The sequence below is a fragment of the Drosophila grimshawi genome, unplaced genomic scaffold (assembly GCF_018153295.1).
Source record: "Drosophila grimshawi isolate 15287-2541.00 unplaced genomic scaffold, ASM1815329v1 contig_1377, whole genome shotgun sequence".
NCBI classification, from domain to species: Eukaryota; Metazoa; Arthropoda; class Insecta; order Diptera; family Drosophilidae; genus Drosophila; species Drosophila grimshawi.
The window spans coordinates 18,095,730-18,114,073 of record NW_025062900.1 but is presented as its reverse complement, the minus strand read 5'-3'; the positions used below and the strand labels follow the sequence as shown (position 1 = coordinate 18,114,073).

The 18,344-nt window shown below is 40.3% G+C and overlaps 3 protein-coding genes across 3 annotated transcripts; 2 read left to right on the top strand and 1 right to left on the bottom strand.

Annotated features, from left to right (window-relative positions):
* Positions 1 to 527: 527 nt before the first annotated feature.
* On the top strand, positions 528 to 15,625 carry LOC6570049. Its single transcript, XM_032741916.2, has 6 exons — positions 528 to 693; positions 8,701 to 8,819; positions 8,877 to 10,505; positions 11,115 to 11,478; positions 14,017 to 14,197; positions 14,267 to 15,625. Exons 1-6 carry the CDS (start codon positions 528 to 530, stop codon positions 15,000 to 15,002), a joined length of 3,195 nt encoding a protein of 1,064 aa, XP_032597807.1. The 3' UTR covers positions 15,003 to 15,625.
* On the bottom strand, positions 11,542 to 12,534 carry LOC6570140. The gene has a single exon (XM_001996271.3). It carries the CDS (start codon positions 12,516 to 12,518, stop codon positions 11,568 to 11,570), a length of 951 nt encoding a protein of 316 aa, XP_001996307.1. The 5' UTR covers positions 12,519 to 12,534; the 3' UTR covers positions 11,542 to 11,567.
* Positions 12,591 to 13,483, top strand: LOC6570141. The gene has a single exon (XM_001996272.3). The coding sequence runs from the start codon at positions 12,635 to 12,637 to the stop codon at positions 13,397 to 13,399; it is 765 nt and encodes a 254-aa protein (XP_001996308.1). The 5' UTR covers positions 12,591 to 12,634; the 3' UTR covers positions 13,400 to 13,483.
* Positions 15,626 to 18,344: the final 2,719 nt, after the last annotated feature.

Here is an 18,344-nt window from a genome sequence, read left to right as displayed (position 1 = left end):
TTTTTTACAACATTAACGTAAATAAACAATGGAAACCATAATGAAAACCGCACTGAAATTCTTGGGAAAGATGATTTACATTTTGTGTGGTCGAAAACGTGAAGTTGATTTTATAATGAATGACTGAAATATATAAATATAAATTCTTCTTGTGAAATATCATATTTCACAGATATCTTTAATGTTGACTGCTTTAATTAAATAAAAACCTTAACCGAAATCATTGCAATGAAAACCAACCTTGCATCAATTACTCATTAATTTTTTTTGCTTTAATCAAAGCATAATTAGAAACATTTGTTAGGTTACAGGATTAAAATGTTAATTAAAAACTCATCGATTACTTAGTCAGCTAAGTGGGCGATGTATTTCAGGTCTGATTGATTCCGTGCAAAATGTCAAGTGAAGCAAAGAGCAATTGTCAGCCGTAAATGAGTGCTGAATGAATGAAAACTGTAATGAAATAGCAAAGGCAACACATTTAATTAAGCCAACTCACACGTCACGACACGACACAGCCCGGACAGATGTCGCAACTACCTCAACTAACCTCGCCCCATTCGAGGCGATACGCAATCAACGTCGATGCAGTTCAGGAAGATCAACACGCGCTGTCGCCGAGCGCCCCCACAGGTCTCCTCCCACAAAGCGGTGACATAGTCAGCGCCATCATCGTCGTCCTTCTGCTTATTCGTCCTTTTGTTCGGCTCCACGTCTATGTTGCTCGCTCATGCAGAGGCATCAGAACATGGCAGAGATATACCTTATGGTTTCATGCTGCCAACGAAAGCTTATTGAATACCGTGCCTCTCATTTCGCTTCCGCTCCTGCTATCGCTTTCGCTATTCCATTCTCTCTCTTTTTATTCCTTGTTGTATTTACCAAGAGTATTTATACCACGTACCATCAATATGATGGGGTATGCTGGCAAAACACTTGTGTAGAAGTAATTTGAATTTGCCTTAATTTGACCAACCAACTGGAAGCGAATATCCAAGTTGAGTAAGTAAAGTAGAGCAATAAAAATAAACATTATTGCTCAGTCTTGGTTAGAGTATATTATAGTTGAGCAACAGTTTGTTTTAGATATTCATTTTTTATTTTCCGTTGCATGTGCACAGTTAATTCCATTCACTGCGTGGCTGTCGTGTGTGGGGCTTATTTGAATTGACTTTATTTGATGGATTGCCGTCTGCATGTTTCGTATGAATTGATAATGCAGCTGTATTGTTGATTTTGGCCTGGGAAAAGCATTCATTTATATTGTAAATTAAATTGACAAACCCATAGTTGTAGATTGTCTGGCTGCTGGAGGGACAACTGTGGCATCCTTTCAACAACTATTGTGACAATATTAACTAGATTGCTGCGTTCTTGCTAAGTATTCAAATCTCATAACGATATCAAAAGCTTATCAGAATTTAATTTCTGTTCTCAACAGAAACGAACAAGGCATACGAGATTTATTAGTGGCAATTAAATTTCAGCCTTTTCGCTAAGCTGTTCGTATTTGGGTTTCTGGCATAGCCGTTAAGCATATGCCGCATGAGCTGAGAGGCCAAATAGTTTGACAAATGTGAAAAGCAGTATCGTAAATCAAATGTGCACAAGATCCGGCCCAAAATATGGCCAACATAGCATAAAGAACAACTCTACATAAGCTGCTGTTAACGGGAAATTGGGTAGATGATGAGGGGAGAGATGCTCAAGATGCTATGACGAAATTGTGTATGAAAAGCACTTGACGCTGGCGGGGCAGAAAATATATTTCCGCCAAATGCAGAAAGTGTCGCGGAAGTTGTCAAAACATTCGAAACGAAGCGATACGAAGCGAAATGACAGATAACAGAAGCCGCAACAGAAGCACAAACGATTGCCTGTTGGTCTAAACTGACAGATAGACAGACTGACAGACAGCGCGCACACATACACCGGACACTGAAGCTGCAGGACAGCAACATACACATACACATATAGAAGAGAGTGGGAGAGAGAGTGGGAGAGAGAGAGATAGTTGCTTTCGACCTTAAATGGAGGCCATCTTTCAAGCGCACCTTGGCTGGTCTTAAAGTCTCTGGCTACTCGTGGCAGCTCGGCAGCCAACCAACTGGCCAGGCTGCATCTTTGAGCCGAGGCGTAAATTAATTTTTATGTGCTTATCGGGCGGGGAATTTATAATCTCAACCACTGGTCGCAGAGTCCTCGGCGCGAGGTTTTCCTTATTTATTGTTTAACTGCGCAAACACAGATAATAAATTTTGCCTTCATTGTCGTTGTTATTGTTGTTGCTGCTGTTGTTGTTGCTGCTGTTGTTGGCATGATGTTCCAGGCGTGAAAAATTGTTGGCGTGCATTTTACATTTATTTCATAGCATTTTTTGAGCAGCCATTAAATATGCAGCCAGGCCATTTTTGCACACTCGTCTCGCGTTACTTTTTTTTCGGTCGACTATCCTTTTCAAGGACTTTGTGACAAGCTTTTAATGAAATTAATCTGGCGGGCAAAGCCTACGAGTCAGGCGCAACTGCTGCCAGCAATTCTGCATATAAATTGTAATTTAAGATGACCATTTATCAATGCTCATAACTTTCGATGAGCCCTCAGGCCCTCATCCAATCTCAAACTGCAGGTCGTGGCTTTAGCTGCATACAGTATGTGTATATATATAGAATATAAACGGGTGAATTGTTCAACCAATGGAGAACTTAAAGCCTTTAGCAATGATTGAGGATTGAGTGAAACTTAATTTACTCTCGCGTTAAATCAACAATACTTTTTCGTGCGCTTTATTTGATTATTGTTACAAAAGCTTAGCCAACAGCTCAATAAAACTTTGTCTTAATTTATTCATATGTAAATATATATTCTTGGTGTTCAAAACTTTGACATTAACTTTGACATTTTGTGAATAATATGCTGTTTATTCAAGGCCCTGTAAAAGTAATAGCAATGATATTGAGTATTTAATTTATTTCAAAATGCAATTAAACTTGTCAAAGAAAATGCATAATGCAAACCGTGTTTGAGCTATTGGCCATTTGAGATGCGCTTACGGCAATCATTGTAATTTGATTATATAATAATATAATATTGAATGAAGTGTACTTGAATAAATATAACATTACACATCACAATGTACACCTGACTATAAAACTAGCAGATATTCCAGGCTTTGCTGGACAAATCAATTTCTATCAATTTCTACTCATTTTGTAACCACTTACTTTAAATCTGCTCTAATTCTTGATAATGTCTTGATAATTTTCTGAACCTTGAGTGAACAATGTACAGTGAACAGTAAATACAATGATTCAGCATAGTTCTTATATTAACGCAATTAAATAGTGCACTCAAACTTGCTTTACCTAAAACATTTTAAAGATTTCTATATTCAATTTGGTAGTTTTATCATTTATTTAATTGATGTGTAATGCAAGGGTATTATATCTTATATTTATGGGATATATTTTCAGATAGACTCACGTACATAGAATATATGTAAATGTATTGCCTGTGCCATGTGCCATGAATAACATTAAATTCGAGCTCAATTAAACAGACTTTGACAGTTTACTGTTGGCTGGTGGACTGTGGGATAGTGGGGCAACATTCGACACTAACTGACACGACCTCGTCCTAACCAGCTAACTGAATGGCATATGAGACAATGCAACTGACAATGCCAGAATTTGCTAAATTTGCATAATGCCTACGTAACAAACAACAAAACAGCTTGCGGTAGTCATTGAATTGGCGTTGTGTAAAGCTTCCACACGGACAAAGTGCACTTTTCAAGTCAATTTATGCAATTGCTGCAATAACAAAAAGCAGTCAACTTTGTCTTTAAGCTTTTAATGTACTTGGTCCAAATGTTCATAAGCAATGCTCAACCATATTACTCATACGACGCATGTGATTCAGCGCTTACAGCATGCATACATCTCTCACGTGTAAATAGCTCATTAAAAGTTTTATACACCCACACACATATACACGTACACCTAAACATACATGCACTCGGTAAGGCCATTTATTAAATGTTAGCTTTTCTATAATTTCATGTGGGCAAACATTTTGCTATAAAACAAACGAGCAGCGAGCAGACAAGTAGACAAAAAATGTCATAAGGCAAACAGTGAGCCAGAGCCAGAGAGCAGCATGGAGGCATGTTAAACATATATTTATATACACACACATATATATATATATAGCATACCTACTATATATAGCGGGCATAACGTAGATGGCATAGCAAACAGGGATGTCTACTTCCGTCTCCCGCTTTTTGTCTGCCTGAGTGTGCGAGTGTGTGCGAGTGTGTGTGTGTTAGTTTTTGCACTCTGCCTGCAGCGCAACACTTCCTGTTTACATAAACAAACACGTCAATGTGTCTGACGTGTAGCTTACCTCCTTGCCCCCTCTCCCTCTCTCTTTCTCTCTCTGTCTCTTTTTCTCTTTCACATCGCTTCACTGTGCATGGGCTTCGCTAACCCTGCATGCACAAACATTTTGCATTAGCTCAACAAGGATTTTGTTTTCAATATTACAACATCACATGGAGGACATTTTGGTGGATTTGGCTATCGTTGTTATTGCTGTTTTTGTGGCATGCTGAAGGATGCATTGAAAAAGTTAACTTTGGCCGCCGGCAACTAAATACATTTGGGAATATTTTCAAATTGATATTTTTAATGATTCATTGCTTTTCAACTTTTTCGATTTGCAATTATTTTATATTCAATATAAAACTTTTCGCTTATATCAGAAACGTTTGAGCGTAATTTTTTTACAAATTGATTGTATTTAAATAAGTAATTTTCGTAAAATATATTGAATAGGAGAAAAATATCTCTATGAAAATAAGAAAATTGTAAAATTAGGTTTCTTGGAAATCCGTATAATATTTGCTGGCTAAAGTTTATAAGCTGAACAGCAAACATTTTTACTACAAGCTTAGTGTTATTAGCTGAGCTAAGATTGAAAACTTATAAAGGATTCACAGTTGTTGTAAAAGCTTAAGAGGTTTTACGCATTTTGCTTGCGCCACGCCACATAGTTTGTGAACAACTCTTGGCAACATTAATGCCACAAAAATATTTTCCATTTTAATTAAATTGCATTCCCTGCCAGTCTGCTGAGCTCGACAATTGCCCCAGAGGCAAACAACCCACTACCTTGAATTTTCTGTTAATCAAACGCAGCGCTCTGCATGAAAATGCTGAATTGTATTGTTACATAACTTTTGAAGACGGGGCACTGAGCACTGAGCACTCAGCAATGAGCAAAGAGATGAGCTTACTCATACCATGCTTAAGAGTTACATTTTTAATTTTGAGCACGAAAATTGTGTTCTTCATGTTGGAAGTGAAGTTCGTGTCACGCGCCCACCTCTAGCACACAGCTGAAGTCAATGTCTGTGTCAGCGTCTGAGTCTGCAGCTGCCATAATTTATTTGGCACTCGATACAAAAGTCTTCGGCAATTAATTCACGCGCCCGTTACTGATAAATCAATGCGGGATTCCGTTTCAAAGGATAATTAATACGTTGCGCAGCAACACGGCCTGCATGTGACAGCAACAGCGAAGTTCAGCAGTAAGGACTGCCTTTGTGGGATTTCATATTGTTGTTTAAGTTCTGCAACACATAATCACATAAAGCCAATTCAAGTAGCTAATATAAGGATTAAAAGGAGATTACTGCGTACATTTTTGAATTCACTATTATTCAAAAATAGCTTATGCTTAAAAGCAATGTGCATCATGCAAGCAGTACGCAATGCAATGCAATACAATGTTATATATATATATATATATATATATATATATATATATATATAAGTCTGTTCAAACAAGAGGTACAGTTGCTGGGCGGGGCTTAAGGCGCAAGCGGACATGTTGCGACATGCTTTTGTAATTAAATTAGCATTAATGTTGTCGCTGGGCTCCATGGACTGCCAGCGCTCTTGTTAGCACTGTCGTCATCAACGTCTTTTCTCCGTGTGCGACTTCATTAAACATCGCTCATACGACATGTTTGCTGGCCAGCGGATGTGCGACTGTGTCTGTGTGTGTGTGTGTGTGTGTGTATGTATGTATATATGCCTTGCTTGAAACGTACTCAAGTGAATTTCTGACACACTTTCTGCTCACAGTTGCCTTCCTTGGACTCTCTATTACCGCTCTTCAGCTCTTGCTTTTAAGCTTCCATTTCAATTTGAATTGCAACAACTATGCAGGATAATTATTTTTGGATTTTATGAGCTGCAAAGTCAGCGTGCTTCTAATTGCTGCTGCACACAAAATTATACGAGTTCGTGCATTTCTGCGAAGTGGCTATAAATATAAACCCGGCACAGCCAAAGCAGCCAATCAAATTTTGCTCAAAAGTCCTGCAAAATTGTAATTTCTTCGTTTTTTAAGCTTAAACAGAAAAAAGTAAAAATGATTGAAGCATAAAGTTGAAGCTCAAAGTTAAATGAAGTTTTTCAGCTCAGCGCAAGCAAAAACTAAGAATTTGCAATGCAAAAAAAAGTATAAAAAAAACTTTTGAAAGTAGTTTGCATGTCTACAAACTGAATTTCAAATACTCTTTCCGTAAATGGTTAGTTTGGTGAAATTTTAAAATAGTAATTTTTCAGAATTACTTGGAAATTGTGAAGAAAAATAATTTGTAATTTAATTTAAGTGCGAAAATCGGTAACTAAAACCTATTTTGAATCGTACATTTATATTTATACATCGGATAACTTATCTTTGAAATGTGGACGATTTTGGGCAAATTCTTTAGAAAGTGTAAATGTTGAACAAGTTTGGCCATAAATATATTTAACTATCATTTCAAGAAAGGAGAAAACAACTTTATGACATTGTTATTTTATGTGCCAGCTGTTGCAAGGAGCTCGTAATAATGACACCAAAATCGAAAGTGTTGCGTGAGAACCACGCACAGACTTTGCGGCCGGAAGTGTATAAAGAAAAACGTGCTTCTGGTTGGTTGTGTGTGTGTTTTTGTGTGTGTGTGTGTGTGTTTGTGTGTGTGTTTGTGTGGTAAATACAGTTGTGTGTGCATGTGACTGTTGCTTGAAATTTCAAGCTGAAAGCGGTGTGAGTGGCATTCAAGCAAATTGCCAATGTAAATATTGCAAGAACTAGCAGCAGTCGCAGCAGCAGGAGCAGCAGCAGCAATAACAACAAATACGACCCTTGTCGCAGCAGTGTAAACAGTGGCAATAACAACAACAATGCCGATGTTGCTGACGTCAAGAGACACGCACACACGCATTCAGAAATTCACACAGTCTCAGCACACAAATTACACACCAATACTCGCGCACACAACCAAAAACACTCACACAAAATGCATTTAGCTCACGTCTCTCTATATAAATCACGAGACCCACCTCCCTTGCGTACTATTTGGCTCTGCTTCGAATGTTCATGCAGACAACACAACTCAACTCAACTCAGCTCAACTCAACCAAATTATAGCGAACTCAATTCAAGAGACCGACCAACCAAAATGGCCGCAGCGGAAGTAGCTGGCCGCCATTTGCCTTTCAGCCGCTGCACGCGCGCTTCAATTTGATCTGATTTTATTGCTGCTGCTGCTGCTGCTGTTGCCATTGCCGCATTGTCCGTGTTGGTGTCGTTGATGGTTGTATTTGGTTTTATTTGATGTAGTCGTTGTTTCAACATTTAGTAAAGCATTTAAGTGTGTTTATTTGTCACAGGAAAACGACTCACACAAATCATTAGTCGCTCCATTAGTCAATCTCATCAGCAAAGGCTTTGCTTAAGCCACATTCAGCTTCTGCTAGTTGCTCCTGCTATCTAAAAGCACATATGTTTTATGTGCAGAAATTTAAATGCGAGAATTAACAGAAATCAAATTAAAATCATATTATGTGCATGGATTTCACAACAAACTTGGCCTTAGCACTTTTGTCTTAAATATATACATTTAGTACTAAATCTTATTCATTAACTTGAGTTTTCAAATAAATATATTATAATTAGAAATGCATAAGTGTACCAACAACATGATAACTTAATTATTTGTTTCTGCATTTATTTGTTATTCTTTAAGTTGCAGCTATAATTAAGTTCCCTTGTGGACTCAATTTAAATAACTAGTTAGATAATCATTTAAGTCTATTTTAATTTGGTGTTTGTAGGTGATCAGAAATATGTATTTGTTTATAATTATGGCAATAACAGATTTGTAGTTCAGTTAAAGGTATAAGTTGGCTGAAGTATAAAATCTCAATGATATTAAGCTTTATAATTTTAATTGAATGCCTGCCTTCACTGTCGAGGTGCATCTTTGTATTTCCATTCAACTTGCTGGCTCTGAATGATTTCTGTGGTCCTTTGATGCAGTCTGAACTTGTGAAAGGCTCTCAATAAGAGAGGGCTGCATCACTGTCTGTTTGTCTAAGTGAAAGATGCTCGCGGTTGCTATTCGCACCCTCAAGTTGTAATTGAAAGCCACAAGGCGTATACTTAATTCCCGTCTAATTAGTATCCTAATAGGCTGGCATTACACATGCGAGAATTACTCGACTCAAAGCATCCTTTTCACTTGTTCTACTTTCAGCAGCAGCAGCAGCATCAACAGCAACAACAACAACATCCGCAGCAGCAGCAACCACAATACAAGCAACGGCCAAAGCAGCAGAAACCGCAACAACACTTGTTAAGTGGTAGACGCGAGGCAAACAGTAAACAGCAACGCCTTCACATTGGATTACGCGCAGTTTTACTTTAGACCGGAGCCAATTAGTGGCCAACAGCAACAACAACAACGACAACAACAGCAAGTGGCGCGACAACAACAGGCGCAGCCGACGCAACAACAGCTGCAGCTGCAGCGACAGCATCAGCAGCAAGTGCAGCAGCAATTGCTCGCTCAACAGCAGCAGCAGCTGCAGATACAACAGCTGCAACAACAACTGCTGCTGCAACGGCTCGAGCGTGAGTTGCAGCAGCAACAGCACCAACAGCAGCTTGCCCAACAGCAGCAGCAATTCCTGTACCATCAGCGACAATACTACGAGCGCCTGAGCACACCCGGGCGCCATCGTTGGCTCACCAACAGCAATCACTACGATTACAGGCCACTGCATCAGACGCATCAGCAGCAGCAACAGCAACAGCAACTGCAGCAGCAGCAACAACAATACAGCTATTACTTCAGTCGAGGCAGCAGCAGCAGCGGCAGCGGGCTGGGTTTAGGTCTGGGTTTGGGCTTGGGTTTCGGTCTGGGCAGCAGCAATTTAGCCAGCTGGTACCATCTGCCCTCCACGTCGGCGCACATTTACATTGGCAGCAGCAGCAGTGGCGGCGCCCCATATCCGTATCGGTTAGGATACAGTGGCGGGGGCTATCCTGCAGCAGCGCTGATTAACTTTGACGCCTCACCCACACCGCTGTTGGGATCGGACAGCAGTTCGCCGGGTTATCTGCCACCACTGCCGGCACCGGAACTGCCACCGCCACCACCGGCGCCAAGCGTAGCCACCGACTACTATTTTAGCAGCAGTCGCAGCCGGAGCAGCAACAATCGTGCGCCCGCAATAGTTGCTGCCGATCCCCCGTTTCAGGAGTACGCAGCGGCAGCAGCAGCAGCAGCATCAGCAGCAGAGGCAGCCGAAGCAGCAGCAGCAGCTGCAGCAGCAACAGTTGCCTCAGCGGCGGCGGACGAGGAGCTACAAGCTGGCGCCTATCGCTTCAAGACAACGCCACGCCGGCGCTACGACGCGTACGACAACTACGGCTATCTGCCGGGCCTTGCCAGCACCACCGAGGACGAGGACGATCTGCTTGAAGAGTGCCTGCCAGCGGCATTGCTATCCACGGACTGTGAAAGTCTCGAGGACGTACGCTTCCTCCAATACAATAGCAACCACCATCCGGAGTTCAACGACTACGACGACGACGAGGAGGCGCAGCTGGCGCACATACTCGACATTGATCTGCCCGATTTTCTACGCCCTTACAGCAGCAGCAGCGGCGGCGGCGGGAGCAGACACAGCCACAAAACGCCGCCGCAAAACGAATATCAAACGGAGCACGGCGCCTCAGCCGGAGCAGGAGCGGGAGCAGGAGAAGGAGGCGGAGGAGCAGGCGGAGCAGGCAGCACCAGTGGCGATCCAGGGAATCAGTCACACCGTGAAACGGAACAACATCGCTATCACCACTACCAGCAACAGCAGCAGCAGCAGCAGCAACAACAACAACACCAACAGCAACACCAACACCACCAGCACCACCATCAGCACCACCAGCAGCAGCAACTTCTGCCAGGGCAGCAATCACAACAGCAACAGGCCTATCAGTCCTATCAATACCCTTCGCACGACAGCTGCGAGGGCTTCAATCAATTCGCCAACGACGCCAGCAGCTGTCTGGGCAACCAGAGAATGATGGTTAGCAAATTGTGGAACAGCTGCTTTCCGGAGTTCACGCCGGACCATGTTCATCGGCACAACTTCTACGTGTGCCAGGTAAGACAATTTACTTTAAACAGCAAACGACGACCAAGCGATAAACAGCAAACGACGACCAAGCGATGCTCCACTGATAAACATTACTACAGAGAAGAATTAAATAAGAATTGTATATTAAATTAAATTTAAACATTATATATATTATATCCAAAGTATATTAGAATCATTAATTACACCCTGAACCCATTAGAAATTGGAGTAAGAGAGCAGGCAGCAGAAACATCTCCTCTAATCAGCATCAGCAGTCGAGTCAATTCAGTCTGTCTGTCCTTCTGACTGTCCGAATCTCAGACTTATAATTTTAAATATAAGTTCCATTTATTTTATAGATTAAGTTTACTTTATTTTATAGACAACTTTCCAGACTTAGTGAACATTGATAAATATAGATTACCGATGGAAATAAAATCCACAATTGTACAGACTGAGCCTTCCAATAGGATATTTAATATACATTGACAAATTATATGTCTCACTTATTTATAATGTGCGAATAAGAAACTGCCATTATATTTGTATTGTATTTTTTTTATCAGGTAATTGCAATTGATTTGTTGTGTGTCTGCCACTAATTAATCGTATAATCATTTTAAATATCATGCGCAGTGGCAGCGGAATACGCAGGTGCGTATTGTGTATTTGTTCTATCGCTGGATAACAGCGATAACCTGTTTGGCGGCATTGGTCTGCTCGCTGCTGGACATTGGACGGACAGAGGAGCACTTTGAGCACCACTATGCCAAGTGGTGGATCTATCTGACCCACTGGGGACTGCTCTTCTGTACGGTGCAGGCATGGCTGGCCGCCTGGATAGTCACCCAGGGCATGATGGTGGAGCGTGAGGACTTTGAGATTGTGCGGCAGGCGAAGAAGAGTCGTCTGCACCACCTGTACTGGGTGCTCTACACCTGTGCTACAGTTTACGCCTTTATTGTCACAATGTGCTACTGGCTGCTGGTCCACAATCCGGGTAAGTAAATCAAATAATACGAAAAATAAATAAAATTAGTTATTATAAAACATTGATGGATGGATAACATGGATTGCTGCTCTTTAAGTTCAATTGATTACTTCAAATGTATGAATCATTGACCGCTTTTGACAAAACATTACATCCTGACAGTCTTCCGATTCAATAGCTGTGTTGGTAATTCGATATACGATCACCAAAGCACCCACAGTGCAACCATATGCGATATACATTTTGGCCGCCAGATGCAGGTAGCTGTACTCCGTGATGTATTCGCGGGAAATCGCATGCAGCTTATGCGTATTGTACATGGTCCAGGGCCCAAAGACCATGAGGTTAACACAAAGCGGCACGTAGCAGTGCATAGCGAGGCCGGTAATCAGTGCCAGAGCCGAAATGAGCACTACGGTGAGGCTTGAGAATATCAATATCCATAGATTTGCCGGCAACAGGGGCGGCATCCAGAGCCCAAAAGGCGTATAGATAACCAGCACAGCCATGCCAATGACTATAAAGTACCAGGTGAGATCCAGTTCACGCATGCTCAGGCACATTATGAGCAGCGTGAGGCTCTCGAACATGCAGGCAAAGACGATCCAGTTCAACGGGTAGATGTTCTGCAATCGCCGAAAACCGATAAAACCCAACGACAGATTCAGCCAGGTTAGCAACAGCAGCAGTACAAAGAAACTGCGCTCGTTTGGATTGATAGATGGCCGCCAGCGATATGTGGCGCCCAGCCATTGGAGCGTGGATAGAAGCACCTGCAAGCCCAGCAGCACATAGACGTTGGCCAGGAAGGCCAATCGCGAATAGGTTGGGCTGAGAATACTCCGACTCGGTTGCTCTTGCGGTGGCTCCTCCTCCTCCTCCTCCAGCTGTGTAGTTTCGGGTGCATCTATAATCGTATGGCCCGATGGGGTATGGAACTCATTGGATGCAGTGGTTTTCTTCTTTTTTTGCGTTTGAGTTTCAACTGACCGTGCATAGAGTTCGGGCGCTGAGGCAGATTTGTAAAAAAAACTGCTTGTCAAATACATCCTTCAATTCAGTTCAGTTCAGTTGAGTTCAGTTCAGTTGAATTTAGTTTGCTTTTCCGTTCGAATATCAAACTGACAAAAACACACAAGCAAACATATACAAAAAATTAAAATTGATGAGCGAACCGTTCCGGGGATTGCCGCAAAGCGTGCGCAGTTATTATCTACAGTTATTTGGAGCCGCACTTGTTTCCATACTAATCTCCGTGCTGTTGCTCCATCTCGTTGGCCAGCTGCATGATGTCGTCGTCAAAGACGAGGATTGCTGCATTGCCGCCATGGTACTGTTTGTGCTCGGTTTAACTACATTGTGCATCTATGTCAATGTAATTCAACTGCGACGCAAGTTTCCAGTGAACTGGATTATTTGCTGTTCGATTGCCCTGCTGCTTGCCTTGGGCAATTCCTTTCTGCTCGCCCAGCAAGACTCCGAAAACCTTCTACTGACTCTGGAGGTCCTTTCGCTGATGTGCCTCTTCCTGCTGCTCGGCTACTGGCTGCCGGCCCATTGTCCGCCCCTAATCTATATCGGCTTGACGTCGCTAATTGTCTTGGTGCTTGTGTGCATAATATTGTCCATAATATCACATCTATCCGAGGATGACAATACTGTCGCCGTTCACATGGTTCATGGCGTAATGTGGGTCTGCATGTGTCCAATGCTCGTCTTCCAGTCCCAAGTGATCAATGGGCATCTGCAGAATGTGCTGCCAGTTTTGGACATTCCACTCTGCTCGTTGCTCCTGCTGATCGACTTTATGGCCTGCTATGCATTCGTCGAAGCAGCCGATGACATTATAATGGCAGTTCAACTGGTCTCTTCTGATAACAGGAGAATCATATACGATGGCATAGCCAATATGCTGGAAGAGAAGCTATAGTTCTCTAACTCGAATAGAATTCAATATTGTTTTATGAGCCTTATTTTATATTAAAATTTTAATAGTACAAGGACTTTTCTCAAAGTGAAGTGTGAGGGAAATGAGAAAATTCAGTTAAGAATTTGACTATTGAAATCAGGTTGGAAACGTTAGCATTTAAGTTATGCCTTTGGGCAACCTGCAGCGGTCTCAACTCTTAAAATTTGCATATTTGTTAAGGCCAAATGAAGACTTCAGATCTTATATAACAATCTTTCAACTTAGTGCAATGCTTAAAGTATAAAAGCAAAGCGCCAATTAGCTTAGAATAATATATGGCTAAATAAACAAAATGGCTTCCTGCTAGAATGGCCAGTTGAAGCTTACATTTTACATTTTGGTTAACAAGGATTTTTGTTTAATGGCCGTTTCTCGAGTGTTCTCAAAGGACAATTTTCAATTAAAAAGCTTTAAGCAAAAACTAAAGTTATCAAGCAAGTCTAAGTTCTCTTTCTCTCTCTATCTTTCTCCCTGTCTGTCTCTCTCTCTCTCTCTGTCTCTCTCTCTCTCTATCTCCCTCTCTCTGAATATATCTGACTGCACTTCTGCACATTTTTGTTTGCCTCTCTCCGCCATAGACATCCACAAGATTGACACACTGAACATAATGGTGCACGTGCTGAATACGATTATAATGCTCATCGACTTGGCCATTGTGGGGCATCCGATTAAGATGAGCCACGCCTACTTTACTACAGGCATTGGACTGGCGTATGCAATCTTTACGGGTATTTATTTCTTGGCCGGCGGCACAGACAGGTAAGCCTTAAACTTAATATTCAAAACCAAATTCGCATAATGAGTTTTTGTGTTGTTTGGGGAAATTAGAAAAAATCAAACTGCCATCTATCCGATGATGGACTGGACCAAGCCAGGCAAGGCCATCATTGTGACTGCGTGTGCCATCATCTTCACGTTCTTTGTGCACTTCTGCTGTTATCTACTCTATCGTGGACGCGTCTGGCTCTTCACCAAGCTCTGCATACGCGGACGCCACAATCGTGATGGTGAAATGGGCGAGGGACTCAACGATGATTCTGGATCGCGCATGGGTGCTGGCGGTGGTGGTGGTGGTGGTATCAGTGTTGGAGGTGGTGTCGTTGTCGGTGGTGGTGGTGGTGGTGGAGGCAGCATTGGTATTGGTGGCGCAGCTACTATAGTTGGCGGCGGCGGCAGCAGCCAGGACTATGCTCATCAGCAGCAGTATCCCATTGCGCATACGGAGCAACCGCGCCCAATTTCACAGCAGCCGCCATCCAGCTACCAGCTGCCTCCACAGTATTCGGGCTATCTGCAGCAGCCGGTGGTCGCCGGCGTCAATGTGGGCGTGGTCAGTGCGGATGGTGTTTATCAGCCGATTGGCACAGATACGGGACGCACCAGTGGAGGCGGTGCTGGAGTCGGCAGCGGCAGCGGTGTTGATGGCATTGGCAAGCACAAGGTCACCGGTTCCGGTTCCGGCTCTGGCAGCGGTTCGGCACTGACACGTACTGTGGCCCATTTGGATGCTGCACAGCGGGAGCAGTTCCTCAATCCCAACAAGATCGTCGAGTATAAGATGTAAAGGCGTTGTACCCGGCACCGGTATACGTTCCGCTTGTCCATGAAGTTTCTGGAGAAGCACTGTGCGCAATGTGAGGCGGCGCGTCTCGCGGTCAGCGAAGAGCAGCGCCATCTGGCGACGGCAGAATCTCACGCGCACAGTGGTTAGTTTAAGATTTGCTTTCGCTGTTTGATTTCCAATCCATCTGCCAGCCACTTACGATAGATAGTATGTATGCTAGCCTAGTAAGAGCGCTTAGTATTCGGTAATTGGTATTTAGTATTTGGCACTTGGGCATTTGGTATTGTAGCCTGTGTATTTGGTATTCGTAGCTGTAAAGTAGTTTCGTAATTTTGTAAAGCTTTGCCAGTGTATTTTTTTTAAGGGTTTTTTGTAAGTGTAGCCGCATTGCCAGCTACAGTAGTAATTCGTTTTGTGTACCAGCGCGCCCGCCCAGCACGAGCGTTCGCATAAGCGCAATATTTATCTTTAAACTATTGATGTATGTAGTTGTCGTATCCTTTATAGAGTATAGACAGACTCATCGATTTTGAGCAATTTCAAACATTTTCAATGGACTAAGTTGAACATTCTTATGTTACAACTACACACACACACACACGCACACACACACGCCCCCTCCCTCTAATTTAATTAACAGCAATTGTGTTCAAAAATATATATGTATATGTAGACAACAAGATATAGACACACAGCGTCCATTAATGAATAATTTGTTTTACCAAACTATTAAAGAGGAACACATACTGCCGCAAGTTGTGGCACTTTCAGCACATTATACAATTCACGCTTAACCTTAATTGCAATGGTTGATTTAATGCTTGATTTATCCACAATTTTAAATATACATTTTTATCGGTGCAGGTGTACAACAAAAATGCGTGCAAAATGCGTTCTGAATGCAGCAAATAATGAATTTGAATTTTCTGTTGGCATTTGCTTGCACTCAGGACACTGTGCGCACGCTTAAAACCATAATTACATAATTGGCAATATTTTGTGAGGCGAAACTCACCATAAAATAATTTTTAAACAAATATATAAATAAATATTAAGTTTAAGACATGCTTGGCATTGCTTAGAGTTTACACAAAACACAAGATCAATGAAGCAAAATACAAAAAAAAAAAAAACAAATCACAATTTAAATTAGCTAACAAGTAATTGAGTATTTTGAAGCAAGCACAAATGCTGCACAAAAAGAAAAATAAGAAAAAAAAAATCAATGAATCAAATATACAAACAAATACCTAAATCAAATATTTAAACACTCAAAATTAACATACCTGTACGTATGATGTTAAACCTATTGAAAACAGTATTAAACTATGTTATGAACAATGCTTTTTGCTCAGAACACACAAAATAGTTATACGATGTAGTTGATGTTGAATCGAGGGCTCAATGATTTGTGAATCGCATACCTTGTACCACAATTCAATGACCTGAACACCTGGACAACATAATATACCTAAACAAGACCTAAATAAATGAACATGAAATGTAGCAAATGATTAGAGTTAATGCAAATACCTAAGTATATGTATTTTAAATACTTATGTGTATGTAAATAGTTGGTTTTCATATACGTTCTATATGTATATATATACGCAAATGTATATACATATTACATATGTTCAAATACATACGAAAATGTTGCAAAAAGTAATTAAAGATCTTACTACAAGAAATACTATGTGAAATGTTGTAATAGAAAAATTGAACAAAAATAAAAAGCTAAGAAAACAAAAACAAAAACAAAACCAAAATGCAATGAATAAAACTCGTCAAGAGGAATGTGTTAACAAACAAATAGATACAAAATGATATTTAACTGCATACATACTACACTCATCTACAGTAAATGAAATGCAAGAATCCAACATCATATCCATCAATATACAAGCTCACATACATATACACACACACACACACACACACACACACACCATACATGACACACACACACACACACACACACACTATACGTACACCATGTATGTATAAGAAATATGTGAAAATTACACTTAATTTTCGATAGATTTACATAAACACAATATTAATAATAAACAGGCACAGACATTTAAACCCAAAGAATATAACAAAAGAAAGATAGATATATATATATATACATATATATATAACATCTTTAAAACATATAGTATGTATGTATGTACATATTAACAGTTTTAAACAAGCATTACCCATTTAGTATTTCCGTTTTATATACCCTAGCAGAGGTCGATTCAACACAAGGATGCAGGTTTCTCAGGCCTCAATTGGTCTTCAAATTCTTAATCACAAATGCTCTCTGGTGTCCGTCAATTCTCTTATCCGTTCTGCCAGCAGATAATCAGACTTGTCGCAGATCTTTTTTTACATTCACACGGTCGATCGATCGATATTCAACTTTATAATCTTCAAATTTGCACAACACGTAGAAATTGTTGAAAAATAAGCATTTTTTTGGTGTCAGTCTGCATGGGTATTGAATCATCGGCGTGCCGAAGATTATTGTATTTTTTTTTAATATTGTATTAATAATCGTGTTTTTTTTAATATGCATAATATAATGTGTGTATGTTTTTGGTATTTTCGAAATTTATTTTGTATTTAACCAGTTTTGGTTGGGGTTTTAGCAGAACTGAAATTATGCTTCATATTTTTGCTTTTCTGTTCAAGCCTTTAGCATAAATGTATAAATGTATGTTTATATAGACTGAATATTATTAAATAAAGATCTAAAGAAGAAAAAAAAAACAAGTAAAACAAGTTATTCATATACACAAATTATTAAAACAGTTTTGAATTGTGTAACAAATAAATGAAAACTTCGTAATAACCACAAAATAAAACAGTAAGCACATATCAATAATTAAAGAATTAAAACCAAAATTTAATAAATAAATAAAATCAAAAATAAGCAGAAATATTATTGAAAACAAAACATAAAGTTGCATATTCTAAAAACCAAATCAAAGTTGACCTCATCAAAAACCAAAAACAAAAAAATCGAAGAAAAAAAACAACATAATTAATAAACATGCATAAATGTTAAACAATCATAAAATGTATACATTCAAATATATTAAGCAAAAGAGAAGAAAATTAAATATTATATTTTGTAGATTTTTAGTAAATTAATTGAAATGTCAAGATACATACATATATATCTACTATATACTAACTATAATCATCAAAACAAACAGACACATAACACACACATACATACGTATTTAAATGAATGGTTAGCTATATGTACTCGAGACGAGAATCCGTATTTGTATTCAAATGTTCAAGCAACAAACGAGAAATGGCAAAGCTTTAAGATACTAGAACTGT